The 22991-nt window shown below is 36.0% G+C and overlaps 1 protein-coding gene across 7 annotated transcripts in view; it reads left to right on the top strand.

The window, feature by feature from the left end:
- PKIA (cAMP-dependent protein kinase inhibitor alpha) overlaps positions 1 to 22716 on the top strand; it is a 99439-nt gene extending 76723 nt beyond the window's left edge. For 6 of the 7 annotated variants that reach the window (XM_042254349.2, XM_004011753.5, XM_042254351.2 and 3 more), the window contains 2 exons: positions 14542 to 14719; positions 19230 to 22716. In XM_042254349.2, the coding sequence (XP_042110283.1) occupies positions 14569 to 14719; positions 19230 to 19309 (231 nt within the window). In that variant the 5' untranslated portion in view covers positions 14542 to 14568 and the 3' untranslated portion in view covers positions 19310 to 22716. Of the gene's footprint in view, positions 1 to 7296; positions 7352 to 14541; positions 14720 to 19229 lie in introns of those variants that run through there. The other variant, XM_012183901.5, reaches the window with a different exon arrangement.
- The last annotated feature ends 275 nt before the right edge of the window (positions 22717 to 22991 follow it).

Raw genomic sequence — 22991 nt, 5'->3', positions numbered from 1 at the left:
ATGTTGATTGGTTTTGTAACTGGTTACATCACCTATCAGTTTCCTAACAGTGTTTCTAAACCTTTATTATTCTATCTTTAAAACTGAGATAAGGAGCATTCCTATTTGATATACTTGTTGATAAATGTATGTAATTCACATAAATGTCTTAGTGATCTTTCTGGCAAATACTTAATGTTTTTGTTATTATTATTGATAAATAACTAGGAAACAATATCTGTTTTGTTATGGTCATAGTTACAACTTGGAACAGAACAGACAATATTATTGAGATTGATTTGATCAGATGGAAAAGTTAATAATGAGTTATTTTGAGAAGAAATGTATTGATGTTCAAACATCCTTTCAAAAGCTAAATATTTATTTAATATAGAAAAATAGTTTAATGAGAAGGTACAGATTTTAAAAGTATATTTCCTCTTTGGATTCATAAAGAACCAGAAGAGGAGACTAAACAAAGGCTTTAGAGAGTATTATATAATAAAAAACAGCACCAGCACCAGGCTGTTGATGCTTTTTTGGTTTTGATGTTAATAACTCCAGGGCCCCATTCTGACATCAGTACTACCACTCACTGTGTAAGATACAGGCAAGCTGATTAACCTCTCTCTGCTTTAGTTTCTTCATCTGTAATGTACAAGTAATATTACTTATCACTTGCCAACCAGCAGTACTTCTTCAGCTAATTGACTGTCTCATCAGGGATGTCTCAAAGATCAGCTAATAAATGATTTATAAACCTATTGAAATATTAAATGATGTCAAAAACCTTAACAAAAGGACAGAACAAATCATTCCATGCATTAATTTACTTAGTCACATGTATTTTATATAAAATAATGTAAAAAGAAGTAGCCTTCCATAAATTGAAAATAGAATAGATTAGTTGGAATTCTGGAGTGCTTTTTTGCTGCTCTTATTTTTAAGAATCTTGTCATAATTAAGGATACACAGAAGAAAACATGAATTAGAGGAAATAACAGTTCATCTCTTTACACTGAAGAAAGTATTGTGAGAAAAGAAAATGAAATAAATATGAATAAAGAAATGTGCTTTCTGAGCTGCCTTTACCATTGACAATGGTATAACCTTGACAAATTTACTTTAACAATTAAGATCTAGAGTAAGATAATTAAAAATAAATCTACAATATACTTTTGGCAGATATAAGAACAATATACTGAATCTTGTGCCAAGCATTCTGAGGGACTCAAAGGACTCAGAGTTCACAGAATATATAAGAAGAAGAGCACCATGAAGATAATTAATGCTTCCTTGTGTGTGTTGTTACTTCAGTCCATAGTGCCAAATAGATATTATAATAAAATTATTCATTATATAATACCTGGAGATGGGGAGGTGGTATGGCTTATAAACTAGGCTTGAAAGATGAGGAGGATTTTGTCATTGGGAGAGAAGGTCACTCCAGCTTGAGAAGACCAATAAGAGAACACCAGAGATATTGCAAATGTTTACTGTGATCTAACTTTGTATGCTTGGGAAAGGTGGTATAGGAGAAAAAAGCAAGTAAATTAGGCTGGCTTCAAATTTAGAAGGCCATGCGAAAAACCTAAAATTATATTTTGTGGGTTCCTAGGAACCACTGAAGATTTTTGAGTATTTTATGTTTTAGAAAGTTAATTCTGGTGATAGTGTAAAGGGTAAGTTGGAGAAGAATAAGTTTAGATAACTAAGTAGGTAGCCTGTAATTGTAGTAGTTGAGAGAGAAGATAAAGGGAGTGACCAGAGAAAGAATGGAAATGAAGAATATTTAAGAAACATTGAATGGATAGAATTAAGGAGGTTTGAGAATTGATTGAGTGGGAAGAACTAGTGAGATGGAAGTTCAGTTCAATTCAGTCGCTCAGTCGTGTCCAACTCTTTGCAACCCCATGGACTGTAACCCACCAGGCTCCTCTCTCTGTGGAATTTTCTAAGCTAGAATACCGGAGTGGGTTGACATTCTCTTCTTCAGGGAATCTTCCCAACCCAGGGACTGAACCTGGGTTTTCTGCATTGCAAGCAGATTCTTTACTGTCTGAGCCAAAATGATAAAGATAATAAATAGCTTTGGGAGTAGAGGTAGAGATGTAGCAAAGCAAGTCCATTTGAACTTAATGAATTTGGGTTTTTAAGGACATCCATAGGGAAATATCCAATAGGCAGTAAAAATTCCCAAGCTACGCTTCAAAAAAAAGTCTTGCCCCCAAATTATAGATTTCATAGCTATCTATACACAGTTGAAAATTAAGACAATTGGGACAAATGGAATTACCAAACACAGTATAAAGAACACAAAAGAAAATAACTTCCCTGGTGGCTCAGACAGTAAAGCGTCTGCCTACAATGTGGGAGACCCAGGTTCAATCCCTGGGTTGGGAAGATCCCCTGGAGAAGGAAATGGCAACCCACTCCAGTACTCTTGCCTGGAAAAGCCCATGGACTGAGGAGCCTGGTAGGCTACAGTCCATGGGGTCGCAAAGAGTCGGACACAACTGGGTGACTTCACTTTCACTTAATAGATAAGGGAGGGAAAGAGCAAGAAGAAATATAAGGAGACTATGAGGGAATCAAGAGTACAATCACAAAGCCAAGGGAGAAAGAGGTTTCAAGGAGAGAGGAATAACAACGTAAAATGTTATATGTAATTTAATATAGATGATTATTATGAAAAGCCCATTGAATTTTGTGGTTAATCTGTAATTTTGTGATTAGTTCTGGTAAATTGATAGATATGTAAGTTAAACTTGAGAGGAATTAAAACAAAGCATTGTAAAGAAGAGATTCTCAACCCCTGGGCCACAGACTAGTAACAGTCTGTGACCTGGCTGGAACCAGGCTACACAGCCCCTCCCCAAGGCTCCTGTTACCAAAGTGACGGTAACCAAAACGAGATTATGGAGTAGACTGCACAGAAGCAATATGCTTTAGGTATCACTGTCTCCTATCACCCCCAGATGGGACAGTCTACCTGTAGAAAAACAAGCTCAGGGCTACCACTGATTCTGCATTATGATGAGTTTTATAATTCCTGCATTCTGTATTACAATGTAATAATAATAGAAATAAAGTGCATAATAATTGTTATGCGCTTGAATCATCTGAAACCATCTCTCCCCCTAACCCCCACACTGGTCTGTGGAATAATTGTCTTCCACAAAAACAAAAAGGTGGTTGACTCATTGGAAAACTCTGATGCTGGGAGGGATTGGGGGCAGGAGGAGAAAGGGATGACAGAGGATGAGATGGCTGGATGGCATCACTGACTCGATGGACGTGAGTCTGAGTGAACTCCGGGAGATGGTGATGGACAGGGAGGCCTGGCGTGCTGCGATTCATGGGGTCGCAAAGAGTCAGACACGACTGAGCGTCTGAACTGAACTGAACTGAATGTAAAGGATGCGGGAAAATTAGTATATACCTCCTGTAAGTTTACGAATAAATGAAAGTAAAAGATGAGTGTTGTAAGAACATGAAGAGTTAAAAGATGAAATATATTGTATAACAGGTAAAATGTAAGCAATTTTATAGGCATTGGAGAAGGAGAGAAAAGGCAGGAGGGCACAGGAGGATTGAAGGAACAATAATAGGGGCACTAGTCGAGTATTCATGTTGGCAAATGGAGAAGGCAATGGCACCCCGCTCCAGTACTCCTGTCTGGAAAATCCCATGGACGGAGGAGCCTGGTGGGCTGCAGTCCATGGGGTCGCTAGGAGTCGGACTGAGCGACTTCGCTTTCACTTTTCACTTGCATGCATTAGAGAAGGAAATGGCAACCCACTCCAGTGTTCTTGCCTGGAGAATCCCAGGGACGGGGGAGCCTCGTGGGCTGCCGTCTCTGGGGTCGCACAGAGTTGGACATGACTGAAGTGACTTAGCAGCAGGAGCAGCAGTCGAGTATTCGTGCTGGCAAAAGGACTCAGATAAAGAGATGGTAGTTGTGATGTGACGATATAGAAAGAGAAACTGAAGGAATTTATGGAGGATGACCTTGGCATTCTCCATAAAGTCAATAGGCAGGATTTTCTATGGAGGGTAGGAAGACAAAATAAGACTTAAGAAATGCAAAACAATAAATTGTTGTTTTTAGGGATGGTAAACAGGTCAGCTAGAAAGGAGCAAAGAAATTCATGAGTAGCTTTGAGGTCACTTGTTGCCTAATTAGATACTGTAAATGTTTCCTCAAGTAAGGCAGCCTGTGTTTCTGGCTTTGTAACATTTTTAGGCTCAGATTTCCCATTACAAAGTTTTGTTAGGTACTGTGGAAAGAAAACAAAAAGGATTTGAATCTGGCTAAAGGAAGAGAGAAGTTAAGTAATAATACAATGAACTAGGTCATGAATTTACAAAAACAATATGAAGATATGCCCACGTCATTTAAGGAAGTATATATATAATCTTAAATGAAGGCATAAGGATCACAATTATCACATGACTGGGAGATCAGAGATGATGAATAGAGAAAAACAGAATTATCGTTAGTATCAAATGTTGGAAATTCTTGAACTTGAGAATTTTTATTATACACTGAAGATCAGGGAAGATATAAAGAACTCCCCCTGACAAATGTAGATGGGTTATTTCTAGTAGTGTTATGAAAAAAGTTACTGTGAAAAACCGTCAAAGACTAGCTGTTTTTTCCTCATGTTAGGCAAAATTCATTCTGCCAATACTATGTCATTAAAAAAAAAGTCAGTGCCTTGGATTTAGAACAAAAGAGGGTTTGATTTGACAGCATTAATATGTGTCGACATCATTGTGTGTTACAACTCAGTATACGAGATTGCTTTTTTAAAGTGTACTTTTGATAGGACACTATCCAAACTCTTATAACAATAAGGGTCCCATTATAGTAAATGGTTTTCCAGAGCATGCAGTATCATAATCTAGTGCAGGAATTATAATTGTGCTTTAGCAGAGGAAGACTTTTGTGGAAATTTTCAAATTGTTGCTATTAATAGAGTGCTGTTCTTGATTTCTTTACTGTCACTCACTCCAAAGTGTCACTGGGAAATAAACCAGTTCAAGAAAAAGGGGGAGTTAAAGTAGGCTTAAGTTCTGGCACCCTGTTCTGAGCTCCTGAGACTTAGTTTGAAACCCTCTGATATGTGAGACTGGGGGGTTGTTTTTAGAAAAAGTTACTAGATTCTTTGTAAGCCTGAATTAGATAAATAAGTAATACCTTATACAGGAAAAGAAAAAAAGATAGTGCTTAGCATGGAAATAGCTGATATTTCCCAAATATTTTAGGAATCAAAAAACTTGCTTAATGAAGTTCTTTACTAAAGGATTCCCTTCTTCTGCAGTGTTGGTTGGACAGCTTTCTGTTACTGTGTAGATCAGCAGTACTCAAAATTTGGTCCCCCAACTCCTGCATGTCCCACAAACCCTTTCAGTCATTCCCTGAGATACTTCCACTGGATTCACAAGTTCAAAATAATTTTCATACTAATACTGATGATATTTGCCTCTTTCACTTAACTAACTGATGTTCGTTCGCAGTAATGGTGCAGAACCATAGTAGGGAAAACTGCTGATACCTTAGCATGAATCAAGTCAGCAGCGGCAAACTCTGCTAGTAAGCCTGGTATTCTTCACCACCACACACTCAAGAGTTAGTATTTTTAAAATGCAAGATTTACCTAAGAATGTACATGATCAAACAGTAAAGATATTTAATATATTAAAAATATATACAATCCCCACCCTTGAGTAGTCTATGTGATGAGCTGGTACATCACTAAAGAGGGTACCAACCGCATGGTTGTTTTACATATTTGTATGGCTGCTTGGGTCAAGAGCTGAATTTGCAACTTTTCTCATGAATCACCATTTTTACTTGAAAGACCTGACAAGCAACCTGTGGATTTTCAAACTTGGGTATTTGGCAGAGACTTTCTTGAAAATGAACAGAGTGAACTTGTCACTTCAAAAGAGGAAAAATCCAACTGTATCTGTTGCCAATGATAAAGGCTGAGCTTTCAAACAAAAATTACAATTTTAGAAAATGTGTTAGCTGCTCCTGTGAACTTGTCAGTTTCCCAATTCTTAAAAACTTATCTGATGAGATAGATGGCATTACTAACAAATGAAATATTGTATAATGATCTATGGTACCATTTGGAAATTTTGTGTAACCCAGTGAACCAATATTTTTCCAAATGATATTTTTTAAAACATATGTGGGATGATTTGGGAGAATGGCACTCTAACATGTATACTATCATGTAAGAATTGAATTGCCAGTCTATGTCTGACACAGGATACAGCATGTTTGGGGCTGGTGCATGGGGATGACCCACAGAGATGTTATGGGGAGGGAGGTGGGAGGGGGGTTCATGTTTGGGAACACATGTAAGAATTAAAGATTTTAAAATTAAAAATTAAAATAAAACATATGTGGTCAAAAGATCCATTTAAAATGCAAAGTAGACAATAGATTTTAATAAAGCAGTATGAGAAGCATATTGATACGGTTTTTAGATTCCCCATTTCAAAATTTAAATATCGACAGTTATCTGAAAAAGCTATTAAAGTTCTCCTCACTTTTCCAACTAAGAAATCTGTGTGATGCCAGATTTTCTTAATATACTTCAACTAAAACAACATATTGAGACAGATTGAATGCAAAACCAGATATGAGAAACCAGATGTCTTTTATTAAGCCAGACATTTGCGAAACTAAGCCAGAGAATTTAAAAATGTAAAATAATGGCATTCTTTTCACTTTTTTCTGGCTTTGGAAAATGTATTTTATTCCACAAATAACATATTATTTGTGGAAACATGTAATGGGCTTGTTATTTATCTAAGTCAATTAATAAATATTTAAAATTTTCAGTCTTAATTTATCATATAGTAAATATTGACAGATATAACCATATATACAAAATCTCATTGGCAGTCTCAGTAATTTTTGAGAATATAATGGATATCTGAAACCAAAATGTTTCAGAAACACTAATGTATAGAGCAAGCCCTAAGCACACAGTAAACTACTCAAGGACTTTTAACAAATTTAACATTATTTTATAAAGTAACAATTGGGAAGTCATGGAATTGCATTTATAAATGATAAATAGGAAGTATTTTCCTTCTGTTTTAAAAGCAATCATACCATTTATATTAGAAGACTTCAGTGCCTGTGATGACATTCTCTCCATTCTTTCTTCCAAGTCTGTGAGTCTCATTTCATATGTCCCCATTTACAGGAGTAAAATTAGCATGTTATCCAGTCACCATTTGGCTCATGACTCAATGTCACTATAAAAATCATTTAAGCAGCTTCATAGACCCAACTTCTCTTAGGATACATCTGTGTGGACGCTATAATTTGTTTAATATAGGAGACGTAAGTACAATCTATTTAAATCTATGAATTCTACTAGGGTGAAATCTCCTGGTTTATTCTCTCAATTTGTGTAAATGATATTTAAAAGGATTAAGGGCATAAATAAGGGAAAGTCCAACATGAATAATCTCACTCTAGAAATCCATTAGACAAACAAAATAAAATTCAGAAGACCAATATACTGTTTGCTTTGTTAAAAAGGGAGAGTGAAACTTTTTTAAGAGGGGTGAAAAGAAAACAAGATTATTTTTTAGTCATGAGTTTTGATTGGATTTTTAGATATCAGTATTTAGAGACATGCTTTAAAATTTAATCTAGTTTTAAACAGTACAATAGTTAAATAATAAAATGTCTTTTCCTTTCTCTAATCAGACTTTGGATGTTAGTATAAATAGCTCTTATGTATAACTAGAAAAAAGCATATATTTTTCTAGATATTAAATAAAAGAATATTATCTTTTCTAGACATGACAAAATACTACAATTTTGTCATGTCTAGAAAATTGTAATTATAGCAACATAAACAAGAAAGTCTAATGAAGAATCAAGGCCCACCTCTGGTAAATTTTCCAGATTTTCTTCCAAGTTTATTTTATATAAGGCCAGAATATGTGCTCATTGCTACTCTGTTAAACTTCTACCAGCTGCCGACACTTATTAGATATTTTTTGTTGTCATTTTTGGGTGAATATCTGTCAGACAAAACATTTGGCAACAGTTTCCCAAGAATGTCTAAGCAAACAAGAACTCATTATACAGTGACTATAATGCTGTAAAAGTTATTTCCAGTCTCTGGTAGTCATTTCAATAAATTTAAGACCTGTGTCTAAATGTTTAGTTGGACATGGAAAGATAGCTGCTGTGCATGTAAAAAATACTGTTTTGAGCACCTAATGGGAACTCACTAAGGAAGTGTAATCATGGAGAGAGGAAAAAAAAGATCCAGTTTCTAGCATCTGTATATCTTATTTCAAAATGTAATTATATTCTTCCTTCATGTATTTACATATGCATTATTTGTCAGCTGTTGTAAGAAAATGTAAGAAGAGTGGTATACTACTTTACAAAAATAACTATTGTATCAATGATTATAATGGGTGCCATAACTGAATGCCCAGTACTTAGTTTCTGAGGTTTATAATTGGATGCACATCAGTCTAGCAAATATATTTCATAAGTGCTTAAGGAGAAGAGAAGTTTACAGAAGTACTCTCTTACAATTCTCATTATTGTCTTTACTTAATCCAATTGAAAACTAGGCATACACATTTCAAAGGTGAACACAATATACGTGTATCAATAAATCACTCATAAACCTGTTTCTTTTTCCATGAGCTCATTTTTTTAGGAGTACCCTAATGAAAATTCAAATTTAGTCATTGGCTCCCCTCTTACAAGTAGAGTTACCACCATCCCTAGGAATTAACATCCCCAGATTTATAAGTCATAGCAGAGTACTCCTTTAAATTCATATCTTCGCATGGAAAATGTCACCACTTTTTTGTGTCTCACTCTGATATTTCAAATCTTGTTAAATCTGTTATCAGCAATGTGAATTAGAAGTAAACTCCTACATACATGAGTATTATTATCACAGTCTGTATTTGAAAAAATGATAATGACAAGAAACAAGGAACTTTTTTGCAGAATACAATACTCTATGCAAAACTCACAGACCTAGGTTTAAGCCATAGTCTGTGCTCCATTTAGCAGTAACTTAACGTCCCTGAAACTTACTTTCATCAATTAAAAAAGGATTTTTTTGCCTGCTTCATAGCATTGTTATTAGATGAGAAATAATAGCAGTTGTGCTATTTTTAAAGCCTATGTTTTAAAAAGTCATAAAGAGACTAAGAATGAAAGACAATAACAGTGGATGTGAGATTAACTTATTCCTGTAACTCTTTTTATCAGATATATTTGCTGGATATAAGAAGATCAATGAATGACTTAATTTCCACAGCATGTGTCCTTATTTCAAAACATGACCATAGAAAGATATCTGTAAAGATATCCAATTATAAATCTTTAAAGTAAAGTAGAAACTAAGTACTATGTTTGTTAATGGTAGTGAAGTAAGTAATGAAAATATTGTTATATTTAATGGTACTGAATTACTTAAAGGTCAAAAACTATCCAAATTCGTAGCTTACCCATAGACAAGCAACCTGGTAGAACAGAAAGAGTGGACTGGGAATTTGCAGACCTTCATTCCAAACAATTAATTATGTGAAAATTGGCAGATTACCTGAACTCTCTGGTCCTCAAATTCTTAATCTATAAAACTTACCAGAGTTTTAGAATTTGGTAATTTAGTGTAGGGCTTCCCTGGTAGCTCAGACAGTAAATAATCTGCCTGCAGTGCAGAAGACCTAGTTTCCATTAGGAGTAGGGATGTGCTCTGTGGCTACTGATGAAAGGTTATCAATATATTTCTTCCTCATTGTTCAGTTCTTTTCAACATTCTTTTATTCAGCGCTTATAATGTGCTAATGGCTCTACTAGGAATACTTGGCAGTTAAAATACTAACAAAATGCAGTTCCTGTCTTGTCAGAACTTGTGATATGTCTAGAAGGTGAGTCAACCATAATGCTAGTTAGAATTTCAGTGCTCTTAAACAGGCACAAATCAGGGCCGATGGGAATACTAACTGATGAGATAGGGGAAAGACGACAAAGAGAAGATGGGATTTGGCTGAATTTTGATGGCTAAATCCATTTCAGTAGGCAAGTTTGGGGATTTCCCTGGGTGATCCAGTAGTTAAGATTATCCCCCCAGTGCAGGGGGCATGGGTTCAATTCCTGGTCAGGATGATTAAGACCATGCATGCTGCCCTCTCCCCCACCCCAAAAAACAAGCAGACTAACAGCCTTGAACAAATGTATCATCAGAGAAGATCTGGGAATATAAATGTATTATTCTGTAACATACAAAGTGTGAGAGTGAGGGGTTAAAGTTAATGCACCAGAAGTGGGTTCTTCCCAGGTTATGGGAAAACTCAGCACTAATCCTGGTGAGAGTTTTTCTTATGTTTTATAGAGAATAATTATGAGTGACATCAAATAAAAACCAACATGACTTGGCAAATGATTAGACATGGATATTAAGTAAAGAAATAACTAAAAAATTGGGGTAGCAAAAAGTCAGACATGACTGAGCAACTAAGCAAAGCATAGCACATGGTATATTAATGAAGCAGATTTTCTCTATTTGTGTGTTTTATTGTTGTCTAACTTTTCTTTATTGAATGTGAAATGTTTGCAAAACCAAGTGGAAGTCCCTATTCAGCAGCCAGTTTCTCTTGTGTGTGAGGAGCTTGGGAGAACATTCTATATAGGAGATGCATACTTTTGTATTATTCATAGTGAGAAATTAGAAGCATTGAAATTAGATGAGTTATTCAAGTCAGTAAGTAAACAAGGTCGATGACTGATTCTAAATCTCCACAAAATGTGCCCTTATTTCTAAAGATGACCCTAGAAAGGGAAATCTGTAAAGAATACAAAGGTCAAATGGGATGGAACCAGGACAGTAAGGTATGAAAGCTAAGTGACAGCTGTTGTTTTTTCTTTTCTAATCAGCACTTTTCCACCATGTGCCAAACACTGTGTTAGGCTCTTGAGATACATAATCCAAGTAAATTTTCATGATCATCTTCGGAACTAAGTATATTATCATATCTATAAATAAAGAACTGAGTACAGAGGGATTAGACATGACATAACAAGTAAATGGAAACCCTAGATTCCATGATTCCTGGTTTGCCCCTATACATTTTAATTTGTGCTAGGGGAGAGTTTCGAGGAGAATGCAACTAGCAGTATCATGTCACAGAGAGCTCAAACAGGATGGACCCTCACAATAACCTTGAAGCAGTTATTTCATGTTAATACAGATCATTGAGTGATCTATAAGAAAGCAGTCTCTATTAAAAAAAAAAAAAATCCCACACAAAGGCCAATGGAATAGAAAAATTCTAAAGGTTGGGTCAAGAAAAATGAGAAAATAAAAGTAGCTGAACCCTTCTGATAAGTTTGGTGAAGGAAAGAGAAGTTAGTGCAAAGATGTATGAAGGCTGAGGAAAGGGTATTGAGTTGAATCATTGCTTCAGTTTTTTGAGTAAAGTAACACTTGAACATGCTTATAAACTTAAAGAAGAAATCCAGAGGAGAAACAAGACACAAATTACTGAGGGGGGAAAAAAAAGGATTCAGCAAGGTCCTATTGGAGGTAAAAAGAAACAGAATCAATTTGTCGTTGTTGTTCAGTCGCTAAGTCGTGTCTGCCTCTGTGACTCCATGGACTGTAGCACTCCAGGTTCCTCTGTCCTCCACTGTCTCCTGGAGTTTACTCAGACTCATGACCCTCAAGTCAGTGATGCCATCCAACCATGTCATGCTCCGTTGCCCTCTTCTCCTGCCTTTAATCTTTCCCAGCATCAGGGTCTTTTCCAGTGAGTCAGTTTTTCACATCATGTGGCCAAAGTATTATAGCTTTAGCTTCAGAATCAGTCCTTCCAATGACTATTCAGCTTTGATTTCCTTTAGGATTGACTTGTTTTGTCTCCTTGAAGTTCAAGGGACTCTCGAGAGTCTTCTCAACCATCACCATTCAAAAGCATCCATTCTTTAGTGCTCAACCTTGTGTATGTTCCAACTCACATCTGTACATGACTACCAGAAAAACCATAGTTTTGACTATACAGATCTTTGTCAGCAAAGTGATATCTCTCCTTTTTAATATGCTGTCTAGGTTTGTTATAGCTTTCCTTCCAAGGAGCAAACATCTTTAATTTCATAGAATCAGTAGCATGCCTTAAAAAAGAAAGCAGCTAGTTTATCTAGAAAAAAAAAGTCACTTGCAGAGAAATATATTTGAGATAGGAAAAAAATTAAGAGAACTTGTAACAGATATCCTAATCTTTTCCAAGAAGAAAGATTCAGAGTCAGCTCTTAAGGCAGGTAGTATCTGGTTGTGTGGAGTAGAGAGGGTTTGAAATGCTTCCCACAGAGAACAGCATAGTGAAGAGTCAACCACAGTGAAACAAAAGAATTTCTGCCCAACTCATAATATATGCAAATAATTGAGTAAAAAATGTTTAGTTGAGCCAATTGGCACAATTTTGTGGCCTTTTCTGGTAACACTCAGCTACCAAGTAATGAGATCAAAGAAAGTGCACCATGCTGTTTTCCGGGTGATGTTTAAGAAAGTCAGGGTGACAGTAGAGCAAAGGCACTTCTTGATGCTAATAAGACACTACATGAAGTGGTGGGCAATTGATCCATCCTGGGCTAAGAGGGAACTAAAAGGAAAGAAGGTTAAAGAAATTAAAGATATGACCAGTGTGAAGAATAGATTCATTGAGAGTAAGGGGGAAAAAAAAACCAAAAACGTGGTAATGGTCACAGAAGGGAGTTCCAAATTCAAGATTCTAGAAATGATAGAGTTTTAAATGATCATTTTTTAAAAACTTTCACTTAAAGTGTCACTAATGATTATGTCATCCAGCTGTCCTGCTTTACTGATTAGAAAATGGAAGGCCAGAAGTTCAAGTGATTTTTTTGACTATGACTCCATGACCCAGTGGCAAAGTCAGGACTAAACCTAGGATCTTCTGAGAGGCATTTGGAGATTTTACTAAATCTCCATTAAATCACATTGCCATAAAGAAGAATGGTAAATATAGTCAAGTGATTGGAAACCAGTGTTATCCTTAATATAGTCACAGTAAAGCGTGCAGTATTCATATATTGCCTATTTCAAAGCTTGTATTATGCTCTTCCCTTTTTCCTCTTTCAGCTTGCTCTTACAGGAGAGTATAAAAGATTTCCCCAGATTAAATTAATAGCTCTCTAGTTACACACTAGAAGAAGAACTAAGTCTTAAGGAAGGTGCCTGACTACCATCCTGAATTACACTGTAAATGGCATCAATTTATTTCAGACTGACAGTGTGCATGTCCATGATGGGTTCCACAATTTTAGCTTCTTCTACATTTCATATATTTTGAAAAGTTTCCTTCCTCTTGATTATTGGTTATGTGTTTTTAATTTTAAACTGTCATCAAATGTACTTTGAATCTCTAGGAGTAGGAGAGAAATTGTGTTATTTTAAATTTCTGTTTAAACAAAATTAATATTCATCTGCCATTGACCTTCAGGAAAAGACATGGGTTTTTAACATAGAAAATGAACTTAAAGACTTACATTTGGTGATCTTTTGTAATTACATGTATCTCATATTCTACTTTGAAAATATTTCTTCATTAAATATTTAAGTATGTGTGTTACCATATCTGTTTGGGAAAACTCACTTTCATTGACTCCTTTTTAAATTTGAAGGTTTTGTTTCAAAGATTCAATCAAGAAAGATTATTATTCTCCTCAAGGAACAACTTACCAAAGGGGCAACGAGGGAGCTATCCTCCTGCACTGGGTGGGAGAAGTATTTGATCATTGGTATAGCTTAGAATTGCTGGTGCATGGTGATAATAAAAAACAAACTGGATTTTGGCCAGTCTCATTACAGTTCTTAGATTCTCTGCAAACAACACCCTTGCTTACTACTTACCTCCAGGAGGGAACCCTTCCACTCCACTCCCACTGCCTTGGTATGCTACTGATCTCAAGTTCTCCTCTCTGGGGTGAAGACTGACTGAAATGATATTAGAGATGGAGAATTTTAGGATCTAAACCAGTTGTCCACAAACTGTGCTCAGTTGCTCAGTGTGTCCAGCTGTTTGTGACCCCATGGACTGTAGCACACCAGGCTCCACTTTCCATGGGATTTTCCAGGCAAGAATATTGGAATGGGTTGCCATTTGCTACTCCAGTGGCCACAAACTATGGCATGCAGGCCAAATATGGCCGTATGCCTATTTTTATAAATAGAGTTTGTTTATTACTTTTATTTAATGTATTCTTTCTGACTGCTTTTGCATTACAATCACAAAGTTGAGTAGTTGGATAAAGACTATATACTCTCCACACCTAGAATAGTTGCTATCAAGCTCTTCACAGAAAACATTCCCTGACTGTCAGTAATCAAAGTATTACTTGCTTTGTAGACATGTAAGCAAGACAGTTATTTCACATTCATATTATAGGCCAGTAATTTAACAAGTATTTTTATTAAGTGTTTACCATTGTCCACCATTATATTTACCTATCATTTTTTCTCTTTTTTGTAGCCCCTGCTATGTGGATATTTGTTAGCAATGACTGATGTGGAAACTACATATGCAGATTTTATTGCTTCAGGAAGAACGGGTAGAAGAAATGCAATACATGATATCCTGGTTTCCTCTGCAAGTGGCAACAGCAATGAATTAGCCTTGAAATTAGCAGGTCTTGATATCAACAAGACAGGTGAGTTGTTTGACATCTCTCTGTGAAAATGGAGTGATTTGCAGCATTTCACTAAGTAGGGTTAAGGCATGAAAAAAAAAAAACACCTTTGGAAGTAACCTAATAGAGAGAGTCATAAACAGTTTTATATAGAAGGTAAGGTAAAAGGCAGGTACTAAATCTCTTAATCATGCTCACTCTGCTTTACAGAGTTTCCTACTCAGATGCAGAGACCTTAATCTGATTTTACTAATGCAGTCAATGAAACACATGACTTTTTTTTTTTTAATCCTCATCTCTATAAAAGCTCTTAAATATGAAGAACATTTAACAAAGCTGGAGCTAGGACAATACTGGCCACCTCTAACATTTAACAACATTAGATGTTTAACAAGATTCACAGGTGAGTCTGACAGACCTCAATTTCAAGAACCATTTCAAAATAAAAGGGTCTCTAGGACCATTTTTGTTGAGAATGGAAGTAAAATAGTTGGTTACATAAACAAATTTTAGGTAAGAAGTTCTTTTAGTTTTCCTTCAATCATAGACTGAGTTTGAAAAGCTGTCTTATTTTTGGGCCCCAAAGTCCTACCCACCAAATCTAGCTTTACCAATGAAAAAGTAAAACAAGTTTGACATGTCAAAATACTTCTTAATCCCCTGATAGTTCTTCCATCCATAGTTTTTGCAAGTATCAAAGCTGAATGCATTTCTCTGAAAAAAAAAAATTTGTGCAAAAAATCTTTTAAAGTAAAAAGCAGTTCATGATTAAGGAACCATAGTGTTATACATATGAAAAACACTGATCAATTTCTGACTTGTGATAACAACTTGATATTGTTGTAACTTCTATGCTGTTAGAATTTTTATGCAAAGCCTTCGAGTTATAGTATTGGAAAACTGAGTCAGAACATACATATATGAATGAAATAGTTCAGCAACACTATCTTAAAATGCTTAGGGACAGAACTTTATTCAGTGATTACAGGTCAGCAAGTTATACCTTGGTCTTTTCAAATTCAGGTTGAAAATAAAACCGTAACAATCACTTCTATGGAGCACATAGACTGAAGTATATTTTAGTTTTCATTGTTTCTCTATCTTTACTACTGGGAGTTAATATTTAAAATTAACTGCTAACTCTGAGAAAGCCTATAGGGAATCATTCCAATTTGGTGGCATAAAGAAGTAGATGTATTTTTTTCCATCAATCTTTGAGAATTTGTTAAAATTTTTCATTAAATTTGTATTCTATATAAATATTCTATTTTAAATAATCTACATTAATTTAGCCACTCAGGCTTAAAGCTCAACATTCGGGAAACTAAGATCATGGCATCTGGTCCCATCACTTCATGGGAAATAGAAGGGGAAACAGTGGAAACAGTGTCAGACTTTATTTTTGGGGGCTCCAAAATCACAGCAGATGGTGATTGCAGCCATGAAATTAAAAGACGCTTACTCCTTGGAAGCAAAGTTATGACCAACCTAGATAGCATATTCAAAAGCAGAGACATTACTTTGCCAACAAAGGTCCGTCCAGTCAAGGCTATGGGTTTTCCAGTGGTCATGTATGGATGTGAGAGTTGGACTGTGAAGAAAGCTAAGCACCGAAGAATTGATGCTCTTGAACTGTGGTGTTGGAGAAGACTCTTGAGAGTCCCTTGGACTGCAAGGAGATCCAACCAGTCCATTCTAAAGAAGATCAGTCCTGGGTGTTCTTTGGAATGAATGATGCTAAAGCTGAAACTCCAGAACTTTGGCCATCTCATGAGAAGAGTTGACTCATTGGAAAAGACTCTGATGCTGGGAGGGATTGGGGGCAGGAGGAAAAGGGGATGACAGAGGATGAGATGGCTGGATGGCATCACCAACTTGATGGACATGGGTTTGGGTGAACTCTGGGAGTTGGTGATGGACAAGGAGGCCTGGTGTGCTGCAATTCATAGGGTCGCAAGGAGTCGGACACGACTAAGTGACTGAATTTAACTGAACTGAACATGAGGATATTTTTATTCATAGTGTAGTTTAATTTATTTTTGTTGTTGTTGTTTTCACTGAAATTAAGACCCATTAGCCACAAGACCTTTCTTATAACAGCAATTATAGTCTCAATATAATCTATATAAATTATGTTAAAATTTAAATAAACTGAAATTTTATATTAATACATAAATACATTTGTATTTGATGTTAATATACTGTAATTGAATATTAATAATTTAAAATAACTCAGAAAACTTTATGTTTCCAGATGTTAAAATATTTCTACATGTTAATTGCAAAAATTCAGTGGACTCTGAAAGAATTTTGTTTCTCTTAAAAATCACAAAGTCCAGACTAAGGCAAAGTATAAATAGCACTGACTTTATTATTCTAAATACAAAGACCTAAAAATAATAACTATGACCAAAAGTCTAAAATATTCAAAAAATGACAACTATACAGTGGCAAATTAAATAACACTAGCTGAGAATAGTATGGGACTTCCTTTGTAGTTCCTGAATATTTCAGCTTCTTTTTAAGTTTTCATTCAACAATATTATTGTCTCATGTTTATCTTGATTTGTTAACAAGCATCTATTTAGCCACAGCTCTGTGTCTGCAGCATTATGCTGAGCCCTGAGAAGTGTCCCTGGATACCCAGAAAGTCCCAAGCCCCATGGAGTCAAGATCCTCATCTTGTATTTATGCAGTCACTTTCATCTTTAATATTCTACTGTCTTGCATCCGCCCTAATGTGACTTCTTTATTTTGGCTGCCAAGAGCTTCTCCTGTTTATCAAGTTCTTATTTCATATGCTAATCTACACATCTCAGATTCGGCTATCTGCACACCTTGGGGGCGTCCAATGAAAATAGTACATGAACATTCTATGTAATGTGTCATATTTTTGAAACTCCTTTAGAACAGAATATGATTTTTATGTGGAAAAACTGCTTTAAATTTCCCTAAAGTATGATGTGGGCTACCCTGGTGCCTCAGACAGTAGAGAGAAGCCGCCTGCAATTCAGAAGACTGAGTTCCATCCCTGGGTTGGGAAGATCTCCTGGAGAAGGGAATGGCTACCCACTCCAGTATTCTTGTCTGGAGAATGCCATGAATAGAGGAGCCTGGTGGGCTACAGTTCATGAGGTTGCAAAGAGTCATACACGACTGAGTGACTAAGCACAGCACAAAGTATGGTGTATGGTGAGGTGTCTTATATGTACTTGTTAAGCGTAAAGGAGAAATTGCCCTCAACGTTTCCAGCTAAATAATGAACAGCCTACTTACCTCTATGAATTTGAGTAATGGTAATAAATTCTTAGTAAAAATTTGCAAGACCTCCAAATATTTTGTCTACTAAGCCATGGTTGCTTAGTAAACACGTGTAAATATTTAAATCTTTGAATCAAGAATTGCCTGCAGCTTGCACCCATTAAAGTAACCCAATATGGAGAGAACGCATTTTTTCATTTTGGTGTTTAGATTGCTGCTAAGGGTGCAATTATGAAGGTGGTTTTATTGGATTTGTACATAAGTTCCATCAGGGCAGGCTAGAGGCCATCATAACTATCCAACTAGGGGGTAACCACCTGATATGATATCCTTCCACTGTTGTTTTTAATTTAAATTAATTAAACCTCTGAGAAGTCAGCTAGGTTATCATCATGTGTTCAAAATAATGTAAACCATAATTTTAAAATATTTCTTAAAATAAGATAGTCAAACATCAAAAGGTAAGCTTGTTCCCCACTTCTGATTTCTGCCTAAAGACACATTTGATTTCTGTAACTGGTGAAATTACAAGTGGCATGCCATGACCTGGTCATGAGATTTCCCAGCTATTTATCAAAAGCATAGAGCATCACTAATCACTTAAAAAACTCAGTTATTTTTTGCCTTTTTGAGCCATGCTCTCCCAGAACCAGAATTAATCTTCCTTTGAAACATTTAGGGGTTCCGAAGTGGCGTTAGTGGTAAAGAACTTGCCTGCTCATCCAGGAGACATAAGAGACATGGGTTCAATCCCTGGGTTGGGAAGATCCCCTGGAGGAGGGTATGGCAACCCACTCCAGTATTCTTGCCTGGAGAATCCCATGGACAGAGGAGCATGGTGGGCTACAGTCCATGGGATTGCAGTCGGACACGATTGAAGCAGCTTAGCACTGGCACAGAAACATTTAAGCTGTTTTCTTTCTTTTTAATATTTATTTATTTATTTGTATATTTTGGCTGTGCCAGGTCTTAATTGAGGCATGTGAGATCTTTAGTTGCCACATGCCCAGGGATTGGACCAGGAATTGAACCCAAGCCCCCTGCACTGGGAGCATGGAGTCTTAGCCACTGAGCCACCAGTGGCTAAAAATCCTAAGGGAAGTCATAAGCTGTTTTCTTGATGGGGCGTTGATTACCAAGAAAATGTACTTGTCTGTATGAGGATTTCTGAATAGAGGATTTCTAACATTTCCAAAAAGATATGTTGAGAGTCAGTAAATAAAAGCAGTCATTTTTATTTTGCCTTTATCCTTGTTTTTGTCTCTAACAGAAGGGGAAGAAGATGCACAGCGAAATTCAACAGAACAAAGTGGGGAAGCCCAGGGAGAAGCAGCAAAATCTGAAAGTTAACACTCCACTTTGACCTTCTTCAACACCTGACGATGTCTCCAATCTCCAGACCTGGCTGGAATGCATTTATTTCCAAGAGTGAAAAGGGGAAGAAGAAAATGGCTGTACTGCTTTGCAGGAACCTGCTTGTTATGTTAAAAGTGGGGGCAGAGGCTGTGGCTGCAGACAGACTTTTCTCTACCTCTGGCATTAGCAATGGTTGAAATCATGTGGCTTGTGTTTGGATGTCATTTTTGTACGGATCCTTTCACTTGACCATATGATGAAATGCTTGTAGAGAGTAGCAGTGATCTAGATGATGATTCTTCCTGTAGCATCTGGCCCCTCACAATGTCAGAGGATTTAATTGTGTCTAATAGCAAAGGGTTGGTTGAACCCCAGAGTTTAAATATCTCTGGCCCGAGTATTCACCCAGTAAAAGAACCATCCAGAAAGTACTGTTTTTAGCATCATGTATCTGTGTGTTCCTGCTTTGTTATTTACACTGTTTTGTATTGTACAATATAGATGCTCAGCACTGCCCCCCTTCTTCGATTGCTTATGAAAAACAAAAATGATGCACATTACTGTGAATTTTTATACCACTCATTTTTTAAAGGGCTGCCTAAAAATTCTGCTCCATAGCGTGGTGGTGTACACAAGATAGGACACACATTTTTTTAAAACAATCTGTCCCCTTAATTCACTGCTGATGAATTAAATCTAACAGATTCATCAGGACTCCTTTGCTTATTATACAGACATTTGAAAATATCCATTAATGTGAATATTACCTGAATTCAGTCTGTTTGGTGTCTGCACAGACCAGAGTTCAGTCTGCAAATTTTGTCTTATTCCCAAATGGAGAACTTTTTCCGACTAACATTTTCATTTCCAATTGTGAGAATTTTTGAGAACTGGGGATATGGGAAAGAGAATAGAAAATAATCCTAAGCACTGGAAATATTTTCTTCTCTGGAATCAAATTTCTTACAGTGCTGTATGATACTACTAACATTTGGAGGACAGCTTATCTCCATGGAGCTGAAAAAGATGGAGAAAATGACCTTGCAATCATGTGGACACCAATCACAAAAGTAAAGCCCTTGTGTTGTATTTTTCATGTCTTTTTTCAGCCCTATCAGATCCAAATGTTATTATGCACTTTTTAATGTTTGTAAACTTTTACTAATAATTAGTGTGAATTGCAATCTGATACAATAATAATCATCATTAGAAGCTGACAAAATCCTTATTAATACTGTTGATGGCCTCTGCTGTGTTTTGACATTGTGGTTCTTAAATGGAAAGTTTCTATGAGCTGTGTAATCACTCTGGTCAGTATTATGAAATCATTTCTCAGTGGTAATAAATAAGGCACCAGTGATATGCCAATGGCTCATGAATTACTGGACACATAGAAGGCAAAAGGAAGACCCTTTACAATAAAGACCCCAGTTAACTGTCCTCAAGGTCTTAGATACCATTCCATATGAAATAGTTTAAGCAGCGTTTCAACGGGTAATCTACCTGGATACACCAGGAACTCCGCCCTCCTTTGTATTTACATGAAGGATGAAAGGTAAGTTTGCCCTCATCTCTCTCTCTACAGTACTTTCTGAATGAGTGGGATAGGGGCATGGATATCACTTGGTCCTCAAGCATATAGTAAAAAAAAAAAAAAAAATTTAACAGTGTAAGTCTTTGAGAAAATAGGAAAGATTAAATTTTAGAGAACTTCCTTCTGCTTAACCCAGTGGGATCCAAAATATCCAGTTAATATTCAAACAAATCGACCTGTTATTAGACTCACAAGTGGGAAAAGAAACTCCTGAGGCTATTGTAGACAATTTCTGGTAGTCCATTTAACACATTCAACCCATACAATCACTTTTACAGTATCCTTATTTATTATACTCTATTATACTCGTAGCTTTTTTGTGAATGTAGGTAAAGTTCTCTTCATCCTTAAAATTGTGGAATTCCAAATTGATTTCATGTGATTTTGTAAAGTTTAGGATTAGTGCTGAGTATATGTGGAGGATTTCTATTCCTGTGTGATATATTATTAATGCATGTGGTATCATGCTCGTCTTTGAATATCTATAGTTGCTAAATTGTGAAGTCATATGGAGCCTTTGAATTATTTTTGACCTCTTACTGCTACTTTGTATGCTATATTCAAACCCAGAGATATTCCCAGGGCAAAAAATTACCAAAAGATTCACATCCTAAAATGTTGCTCAGTAAAAGTTCATAGTATCTTCCAAGTTTTACCATAATATCTCTTACTTGAAAGTCAATAATATACATGGAATTGATTTTTTAAGGAGAGAAGGAAAGAGTAGAAAACTAAGACATTGATCTGATAATACACATTGAATGCCTGTTGACCAACTGACTTTATGCTATTCACTTCACAGCACATATTCTCCCATTTAATCCTCAAACAATTCTCTTAAAGAGGTACTATTATTCCATTTCACAAATCAGGAAATTAAGATTGAATAAGGTATAAGTTTTACAAGCTTAAAAAGCTAATAAATGATGAAATAAAAATTGAACCTGTGTTTATCTAACTCCTGGGAGTTTTCTGCTACACATGCCATAAATTTAAAGCCAGTTACAGAGCATGTTTATCTGGAAGGGAACTTTTAGGGATGGACTAGATCAGTCTTCATATTTTAGAGAAGGAAACAGTCCTAAAAAGGGCATTTGTTTTTCTCAAGGTTATCTAGATGAGCAATAACAGATGTGAGTAGCAATTGTATTTTTAAAAAATAATAATAGATTTAACTAAAACTTTTTTTGAGTTATACTTCCCCAAAGACATTTTTCTGAAATGAAGTCTGCTAATGTAGCATGGTTTAGATTTTTTATGTTCCATGCTACTCATTTTGTTTAACTAGAAATGTGAAAATTTCAGGTTTTCAACTGATGTGCAACAGGTGTAAACTTTTCAAATTTACCCTTTGTCAGTTTTAAGCATCCTGTGCTGACATATTGATATCATAAATTCATAGAAATGTTTTTCAGCAGATAAGAGGCAGGAAGCCTCTAATTTTTAGATAGCACCCCTAGAGCTGTGCACAGTAAATGCTCAACACCTGTGTCTTACTCAGACACAGTGGAAATGCACTGGTTTAGAACATAAGGATATTGTTCTCTTTGGAGAAGCAATAAGAGGTAAAGAAATGTAACTACAGGCAGTGGTTTCTGACTGAAGTCACTAGTAATAAGGTGGAAATGTCTAATCATCAAGTGAAAACAGGAAAGGAACTATGTTTATGATGTCTTAATAGGCCCTAAATTGTTCTTTAATTATGAGTGGCAGTCTCTGAAGTCATTTGTGAGCTTGTATGACTTTTGTATTTAGCGATGTTGCATGCTCACATACTTGATATTAAAAATAATACATTTTAATGAAATGTATGCAGTCTATTAAGAGTATTTATTGAACACACATTATGTACATGATGCTCCGGAAAGTGCTGCGGGTGACAGAGGAGAAGGCCAAAGCTCAGTCACCCAGCATTCCAGCCTCACTTTTCCTGGCCTCTACGCCAATAATTTTCACCTCCATCCCATGCTGGTAGCCCACTTCCTGAACTTTATCACCTATCAGAGACATCCCACCTCTCCAAATATTAAACTCCAGTATCACTGCTGTCTTCTTACTTGCTCACCTGCAGGACAGTGATTT

Source organism: Ovis aries, chromosome 9 (genome assembly GCF_016772045.2).
Source record: "Ovis aries strain OAR_USU_Benz2616 breed Rambouillet chromosome 9, ARS-UI_Ramb_v3.0, whole genome shotgun sequence".
Lineage (NCBI taxonomy): Eukaryota > Metazoa > Chordata > Mammalia > Artiodactyla > Bovidae > Ovis > Ovis aries.
The sequence above is the reverse complement of the archived record's forward strand: the minus strand, read 5'-3'. Positions and strand labels throughout refer to the sequence as shown.